The sequence below is a fragment of the Limulus polyphemus genome, unplaced genomic scaffold, assembly GCF_000517525.1.
Source record: "Limulus polyphemus unplaced genomic scaffold, Limulus_polyphemus-2.1.2 Scaffold6917, whole genome shotgun sequence".
In the NCBI taxonomy this organism is placed as follows: Eukaryota; Metazoa; Arthropoda; class Merostomata; order Xiphosura; family Limulidae; genus Limulus; species Limulus polyphemus.
Genome location: NW_013672527.1, coordinates 5,785 through 15,491, shown reverse-complemented (window position 1 = coordinate 15,491; position 9,707 = coordinate 5,785). Strand labels below are relative to the sequence as shown.

At 29.8% G+C, this 9,707-nt stretch overlaps 1 protein-coding gene across 1 annotated transcript in view; it reads left to right on the top strand.

Moving 5' to 3' along the window:
* The window catches only part of LOC106474178 (CD109 antigen-like), a gene marked incomplete at both ends in the record, with an annotated part of 37,774 nt that overhangs the window by 24,700 nt on the left and 3,367 nt on the right, over positions 1-9,707 (top strand). The window contains 3 exons of the mRNA XM_013934870.1: positions 1,736-1,876; positions 3,099-3,147; positions 8,426-8,539. Of these exons, the coding sequence (XP_013790324.1) occupies positions 1,736-1,876; positions 3,099-3,147; positions 8,426-8,539 (304 nt within the window). The remainder of the gene's footprint in view (positions 1-1,735; positions 1,877-3,098; positions 3,148-8,425; positions 8,540-9,707) is intronic.

Sequence of the window (9,707 nt, the reverse complement as noted above, 5' to 3'; positions counted from 1 at the left end):
TAAAAACTCAAAACTTGTATTTTTAGTTTCAGTGTGAGATGGTATAAATTTAGGCTATTTATTTTTTTACGTATCATTAAGATATTTTCTTCTTACTTAATCATTTTTTGTTGTAGTTTCACAAATGCTTTAATGACTAATCACAAAGGAATAACGAATAAAGTGAATACTTTACGAAACATTTGTGACAAAGTAGCAGACTATTATAATCCACACTTATAAGTCTAAGATAACAGATTACTTAAGCATTCGCCCTTCAGTAGCAAAGCGGTAATTCTGTGGAGGTTTTTGGGTGAATTCAACCAAAGTTTGTATCCCAAGACTATAATACATATAAATTTAAGAAGAGATGTTTAAGTTTGTTTGTTTGTACTACACAATGGGCTACCTGTTCTATGTCCTTTATGTTTCCCTCTGCCTGGTTTCATTACTGTACAAAAGGTAATAGTATCTTCCAGTTCTGAACGTCGAGCTATCTTTCTCAGCCGCCTCATGTTTTACATTCTTAAGATTGTAATATTAGATCGAAATCCTATTTATTGAAATCTTCGTTCATTTCATCTAATAGTCATAGATCTTGCATATGTGTATAAAATAATCTATGTTTAATTGTATATCATCTAATTTGGGGAGGTTCGTTTGTTTGTTTGAAATTAAGCACAAAGCAACGCCAAGGGCTATCTGTGCTATGCCCACCACGAGTATCGAAACCCGATTTCTAACGTTGTAAGTCCACAGACATACCACTATGCCATTGAGTGGCATTTCAGGAGGTATAGAATCGTTTTCTATATCTTATGTGTATGGTGTTTGAGTTTTACTTTACTCACCTCGGTAAACCTATATTTACACAATATTTGAAGACTGGGTAGTAGTAATTCTACTAATTTATTCTTCTAAATTATTCAACAGACAAGCTGTTTAAAGTAACCTGTTTAAATTTTTCTTTCATCAACAAAATTAGGAATTTAGGCGTAAAACAGTTGTTAACTCCACTCTTAAAAACAATAATAATAAACCATCACTGGCCATTGTGTATGTAGATTCTTGCCCGTAACATGCGCTACTCTTTGTTTACCGCGACTGTTGCGGGTCTCTTTCTGGATGGTTCTGGAATCCCAAGTTGATCCATATTCTTTTATTTTCCAATACCATTAAGTATAAGGGATATCCTCGTCTTGAAAATGCTAACTCTCCCCCCCCCCCCTATTTGAATAAATCTTTATGATATGAGTGTATGAATATTTTTCATCGGAAAGGACTATTACATACCCTTTCCAAAAGCGATCAGTTTTTGATGGCATCCATCTACACAAAGTCAAGCAATGTCAACATGTAGTTTTTGTACATTCCGTTCCACTGCGACTTTATATCGGATGTGGTTGTCATATGACTTGCTGATTTAAATATTCAAAATCGTTTTAATATTACTTACTCAACCATGTGTAAGTCAGTCTTATAAGCTATACTTTGAAACTCCCGTATTTATTCTTCAAACTTGTACAATCTGTTGATTTTAACCTATAAATTAGGTGACGCGTTTAGAATATAGGTTATTGTTCAAGTTGTTTAAATTGTTTTTCATATTTTCACTCGATAAAGTTAATAACTTCGTAGTTTTTCGTTTAGAATTCCGTAGGTTAGATTTCATACTCTTGAGATAATGGTTCATATACTTTTATATGATTTAATATTGTGTTACACAGTAAAGTTCGTTACGAATCTATGTTTTAAGGTGTTATACAAAATGACGACATTTGACGAATCTGCCAACGGAACTCTCATGCACGTCCTTCACTCCAGAGAGGGAGAACCTGATGAAGTCATTCAATTTCCAGCTTCAACTTATGGTATTGACACCAATCGAATTTTTGAGGTAAAATAACAAAAAAACTTTTCTATTGGATATTTTAAATGTTGATATATTCTGTGTTTAGTTTATCACTTCTAATATATTCGAAAAAGAAATTACTTGTTTACTCTAAATGATTTCATTTTGAGCTATTTTTCTGGTATTCACCAGTGCATTTTTTAGTGTTCCAATTACGCATGTGTTTACTTATAAAGGGGCGGTGGAAGGGGGAGGGCTGAAGCTATCTTGAAATTGACGCTAGTCTCCCTATAGCCCCCTTACTCACGAAAAATGCTTACTTTTATAGCTGGTTCACTTCCTAAATATTACAGTATGTGTGCTCACGAGATGTAGAGTGCAGCTCCCTCAATTTTATTACCAATTCACCTCAACCCCTTCTCCGGGAAGAAGATAGCACAGCCCCTGCTTATCGAATGTGCTCAATTTGTGTATTCTAAATTATTTTATTTTGAGTTATTTCCCTAAGATTCGCGAGTGTTTTTAGATTATTTTATTTTGAGCTATTTCCTTAACATTGGCGAGTGTTTTTAGATTATTTTATTTTTCAGCTATTTCCTTAACATTGGCGAGTGTTTTTAGATTATTTTATTTTGAGCTATTTCCTAACATTGGCGAGTGTTTTTAGATTATTTTATTTTGAGCTATTTCCCTAAGATTCGCGAGTATCTTTAGATTATTCCTTTTTGGGTTTCTCAGCGTGCAATTTCATATTGTATATAATTATATATAATGTACACATCATTCAATCTAAATCAGTTGTTTAGTAGTTTTATTCGTGTTCATAACATTTTATTTATATTAGTGGTTAGCTTGCATGCTTCCAAGTTAAATAATCTGGTCTAGAGTCCTTGTGATTTGTGTGTGTGTGTATGTAGAGAGTACTAAGTTAATTCAGTTACTACTAGATAAGACAACATATCTATTTTAGGCAGGTGGGCATCCTAGGTATGGGCGCACTCCAATTATTACATGTTTCTTTTACATTTTTATGAGCTAGAGTAATGACACGTGTTTTAGAGTCAGATAAAAATATAACCGAAGCGTGTCTTTAACATATAACTAAGTTTGTTTATTAACAGGACTTTCCTATGTATTAGTATTATTATATAAATAATATAATTCATTTTTGAATTTAAATGAGTCGTGTGTAAAACAATGAATGCTGTTTAGAGATCAACTGTAATGAAAAGAAAACATTAAATACAAGTAAATGTCACTATTTCAGTTTTCTAACTTGATCGTCTTTACCGATGCCAACGTTACCAGGCGACCAGGTAAGAAACATTTACAAACACAGTTTAAATATTTTCTGTATTACATTAGTAATAATCATTAATAAAAAAACTGTTTAGAATACTAAGTGTTTTAGAGCTTTTGAATTAAGATCTAATGGAGGCAATTTGGTTGAATTTCTGTATGTTTTCTATATGTTTGATTTGAGAACGATTTATACATTTTTTATTCTCTCGTGTTTTATAAAATCATAATTGTTTGAACCGGTGATCTGAATGATATAATCAATGAAAAAAATAGTAGTTTTCATTTCTAAAACAGAAAAAGATAGACCACAAAGATTTAAAATTAAACCAGTTTCTAAAAGGGCAGGAAATCAGTAATTTAAAACGCAAATTAAAATCTTGCTTTGAATTTCATATCATATTACAAATGTGTAGGCTTTGAATTTGGCCAATCTTTCTAGCTACATTAAATATTATTTCTTTTTGCTTTTTTACAAATTGGCCAAAAATATCCTGGAAATCCTAGCGCTGCTGTAGAAAAGCATGTTTATTTAGATTTAATTTTAAGAACTGGCTTGAGGCATCAAGAGTAATTTTTTTTATCTTTACTAATTGTTTCAGTTGTAAAAATTATAATTTTAAGTGAATTATGTAAACAAAAATCCTCTGAAGCATTTCAGGAATATATGAATGGAAATGGTGTTTAAAGTTAGCAATGAGTTACAAAGCAGAAAGATGATAATGTGTCTGAAGTACGAGAAAACTTTTGGGAACCCTAAATCATAAGTGTAATGTGCTTGAAATACAATGAAACTTCTGTAATACCGTAAATGTAATGGTAATGTGCCTGAAGTACAAGGAAATTTTGATGAAACCTAAAATGTAATCAAGCAAATATATTACACAGAAATACGGTGTAAATCAACAATAGATCATAGTGAAGGTTTGGATTCAATTTGAAAAAAGTTGATACTATACTGTAATAAATTCCAACTATCTAAACAAGGTGAGTGACGTTTGTTTGTAATTAAGTACGAAGCTACACAATGAGCTATCTGTGCTCTGCCCGCCACGGGTATCGAAACCGGCTTTCTAGCGTTGTAAGTCCGCAGACATACCGCTGTACCACTGGGGGGGGGGGGGAGTGATGTAGAAAAACTTTCAGATGAACATAAAAGTTAAAATTATTGAGATAATTGATATTATTCAGTCATAAGCTTGAAAGAGAAATGAGAAAAACAAAAGAACAAACACATAGTGTTAGTTTGAGAACCCCCCCCCCAACAAAAAGAAAAAACAATAGTCATTTTTTTTCTCCTAATTCAATAACAAATATGATTTATTTCAAAAGGAAAGAAAAACACAATGTACTGATTTATAACATATGGAAAATCAAAAATATATATTTAAAAACAGTTATGGAGCAAGCTTATGATATGTGAATCGAAAGATGTGTGTTGATGTGCAAGAGGTAAAGGAGATCCACGAAGAATATTGGTCGGTAAAAGGCCAATGGTAATAATAGCATAGTTTAGACTTAAAGCAGTAATATTTTTAAAGTACAACTTACTTTATTATTATCATTATATATTGTTAAATATATTTAATAATGCAAAAGAACAGGATACAGTTGGAAATTTTATTTTGCACAGAACATATTTTTAGGTATAGAAAATATTTTACAAGTAGGAATATATTTTTAGACATTTTACTTATGGTTATTAATATATTTTTACAATTTCTTATGCTACTTTTCAAAGAAAAAATAGAAATTAAGACATTAAATAGTGGGAAAAAGAAGTAATATTTTGCCTTCTCTTTATATTAAGGATTCTGAAACTTTAAACCTTAATTGTTTATTGAGATAAGAAGTGTCATTTGAAGGATTTGAGAAAAGATGTACAATGGATAGTATGATCCGTTTGAAAGAAAAATGGGTAAAATAATTATAGAAAGCACAAAATGTATTTTAAATATGGATGAATGAAATGTGAATAAACATAAAATAAGTTAATAATTAGAAAAGTTAACATAATAATAAAAACAAATGAAATACTGAAGGAAATGAGAATATTTTATATTGATTTTTATAAAGAAATTAAAGTTCAGAAAATCCATCTATAACTAAGTATCACTAAGTCTATAAATTAGACACAGTAGAACTAGAAATATCAAACAAAGGAGAAGAAGAAATTTCTCTTATAGAGGAGACTAATGTTATTAATAAAGTGAAGAGCAGTAAATAGCCTGGATCGGATAATTATACAGTGTATTTTTAAACATATTTTTGGAGGGACTTAATTTTGTGGCTGAGTTATTAAAAGCTAGGTTTGAAAGAACATTGTCAACCGTTCAGAGAGAATGTACTGTTTATTATGTTAATTCTGAGAAAGATAATTATCCCCAGATAATTTTTGAAATATAGTTTTATTGATTGTAGTATATAAAACTGAATGTTCACATCCTTCCAGAATAATTTAATAAAACCCTACCATCATTATTCATATTTATATTATCTACTATTATATTTCATATTTAGTTTTATTGAAAATATTAATACACCAAGTCTATTGTTGTTACTTGACTTTAGAAAAACTTCTGACTCAAGTTCAGGATTTTGTTTATTTCAATGATGTAAATATTTGTTTATGGGTTAATCTATTTTCCAAGTACACTTACTCAAAATGTACAACACACTCAGATTTTTCTAAATGAAAGAGGATGTAGTCAAGGAGAAGCTATGTTTCTTTAATATGCTTTGGTGGTAATGATTCTAGAAATTAGTTTGATGAAAAATACTGATTCCAAGAACTGTTAGTTAAACAAGTTAGAATAAACTATTACAATATGCATATGATTCTGATTTCAAAATAATTGAAGGAATCTTCAAGAGCAGCTTTGGGTTGTATAAGTTTTTCTCAAGGATATCAGGATTAAAAGTTATTATCGAGAAAACTGAAGCCATGAATTGTGAAGAAAATTAAAATAGCTCATTTCATATTCATACAGAACTTGAGCTTGACTCGCATATTAGGTCTTAAATATTTTAAAATAAATTTTCCAGACTTGTGTGAGAAAAATGGTGGATGAAAATATTAATAATTTAATCATAAACATTAGGAAAGAATTGAGAGCTTTAGCCTTGACCTTTTTATTCTATAAGATATATATGTATTATTAAATCTCATAATATTTCAAAAATTAATAACTTACTCGTTGCTATTCTTGATCTAACGAAGGAAAAGATTGTGTGTTTTCTTATAACAAAGCCACATTGGACTATATGCTGTGTCCACTGAAAGAAAAGATGAAAACATGTGAAACATTATTAGATATTTTTATAAGTTGCTTAACCAAACAAGATTCACATAAAAAAAACTATTATTGAAAACGGAGGTGACCGAGGAAAGAAAACTATTGATTTACCTACATATGTTAATGTTTTAAATTTAAGATGGGTTAAAACATTACTAATTCAAGAGTTTAATCGATGTTGAAGATTGAAATTCAGAGTTAAATATGTATAAATTCGTTGTTTTTATGTACTGTTGATTGGATGTGAAGAATACTGGGATACATACCATATTTTTGTTTATGTTATGAAAGCCTTTACAAACTGTTTATATGTTCTTTACAAAGTAATTTCAGTGAATTTGTTATGTAATCTGTATGGCATAGTCACAACATTCTCACTGGTAGTATTTATATTTCTATAATAACAGACATGAAAATGGTATTGACATTTTGGCCAATTATTGTTTGTTCAGAGAGTTCTATTGGGAAATATGAAGATTTCCTTAATTGGTTTGATTTCAATCTTCCTTTTACACAGGAAATGATTAGAAATATGAGTTATAATTATAAAGTTTTTATGTACACCTTCCTTTACAACCATACTAATATGTACAACAGATTATAAGTATATTAAAGATGCAAAATAATATTATAAAACATTTATATTCATGATATTAGAAAAACACGTAGGTTCAAGAAGTCTTGATAAAAAATGAATAAAAACCATCATTATTATTAATAAAGCCTACAGTAAATGAAAATATGATTTAGGGATTAAAATATGGAAGCAGACAAAAACGAGGCTTTGATATTTTATAATTAGAGTAAAAGATTTTGGTATATACAGAGAATTTTTTTCTAAAAATATTGCTTATAAAGAACTAAAGTTATGAAATGGAAAGGAGTGATGTGATCCTTTTGTAAACTTAAGCGAAGTTTAGTTGTAATTTGTTAACTGGTTGTAATTTTGTTAAAGCTATTCAATAAAAGGATTTGGAGTGCATAAAAGGGAAAACAAATTTTGAAATATTACAGTGAGACTTCAGTTCTATTTTTGGTTTTATTGGGATGGAAAGTGAAGTATGAAATATAATTGTAACAACCATAAATGTGCCATAAAGTTAGCCTTAAAGAAATTATATCAAAAATAAACATAATTTAACATCGTATTATAAAGTTAAAAATATAATTGTAACAACTAAAAATGTGCTGTAAAGTTAGCCTTAAAGAAATTATATCAAAAATAAACATAATTAAACATCGTATTATAAAGTTAAAAAGTATAATTGTAACAACTAAAAATATGCTGTAAAGTTAGCCTTAAAGAAATTATATCAAAAATAAACATAATTTAACATCGTATTATAAAGTTAAAAAATATAATTGAAACAACTAAAAATGTGCCATAAAGTTAGCCTTAAATAAATTATATCAAAAAGAAACATAATTAAATATCATATTATAAAGTTAAAAACTAATTATTAGTGAGCATTATGTTTAGATATTACAGTGTTGTATTTGTGTTGAAAATAAGTAAAGGTTTAAATAAATCAAGACAGAAAATCTAGTTTATATTCGAAATTGAAAAAGTATTGATAACTCATTCTGAAAATAACATATATCGATCTTATTTTACATAGTCTGAAGTTAAACTAATCCTCTCAAGCAAACAGTCTTAAGAATAAACGTGAGCTAGTAGACGTAACAAACACGTTTTCCGGAAAAAAATAAAAGTTTTTGTGCGAAAACATCAAACTAACGAGTTCCGATATTAAACTAAAGGGTCCCCTAGCGGTGAGTTATGACAGCTGTTGTTCGCACCGCGGATTTTAAACTTGTAATGACCAAGTAAACAGAAATGTAATAAATATGATAAATAAATGAGATTTTCGTTTCTTTTGTTAAATATAATATGCTGGAAGTAAGATAAAAACACAGACCAAAGCGAGCGTATCCAGAAAGCTGTAGATAATGAACTGTAAAAGGACACAAATAAATGTATATATATTTTTTACTTCAGATCAATGTAATATCAGTCGGGGGTTTGTACCTTGCATGAACGGTATGTGTTATCCGATCAGAAAACGCTGTGATGGACAGTGGGACTGCAAAGATGGATCTGATGAAAGTGGATGTAAGTTATTATTTGACGTTTTTTTTATCATTTCGTGTAATTAGTTGTCCATACGTTTATAAACTCCAAGATGTGACCCTTTAAAATCAGGTGCCCTTACCTCATAATGTATTTACATATCATATCTCTGTAGGATTTATATCATTCTACCTTATGCCTGAACAAGCATAGTTTCGTCACGTGACAAGAGCTATCGTTAGATACTACATCCGAATGGCCATTTAACTCACCATTAGTCATGAAAAGTTGTATTATTGTGACCTTGATATGGTGAAGTCTTGAAAATGAATAATAAAATTACACCAAACTCTAAAGTATCTTCCTTAATTGAGTATAGATTCTTAAATTGTATATATACATTAGATGATCTCCATCCCCACACACACACACACCTTATGTATCTGTGGAAATCAGTTGAGCATAATAAACATTTGAAATGCTTTATATATGTAATTTTTAAAGCCAAGTAATGTGTCTTGTGTGTAATGAAAATTTTATGAGAAAAGCATGTTTCTGATGTAGTCTCTCTGTTGTATTTTTTATTTTTCCTTGCTGGCCTGGATATTAATGAACTCATAGTTGTATGTGGGCGTAAGTAATCGACTTTTTTCAACATTTTTATAAAATCATAAGTTCGACTGACATGCAGAAATTATACTAATTGTACTTTTAAACTATCAAGCCCGTTAAAAAAGGATACTATAAGAAGCAAACTTTTGTAAATTTAATAAAAGCTGTAGTACTTCGATTGTTACACTGTATAAAATAAATGAGGGATGGTCAGCATGCACAGTAGATACTAGGTATAGAAAGATGAAACTATTTATGAAGTCACCCCTCTCCATTCACTGTTATGCAAGTCGTACATCTGATAATTATTTGCATTTCAAATCACATGACAGGTTATTATAAAGTGGTCTCACAACATCTTGTCTAAGTTGTCACGTTGAAGTGAACGGGAGAATTTAAGGAAACCCAGACTGTTCATGATTTAAGGTGTTATATTGAAGTGAACCAAGGAGCTTAAAGTGATCCAAACTTTTCGTGGTTTAAGACGTCACATTGAAGTGAACCAAGGAGCTTAAAGTGATCCAAACTTTTCGTGGTTTAAGACGTCACATTGAAGTGAACCAAGGAGCTTAAAGTGATCCAAACTTTTCGTGGTTTA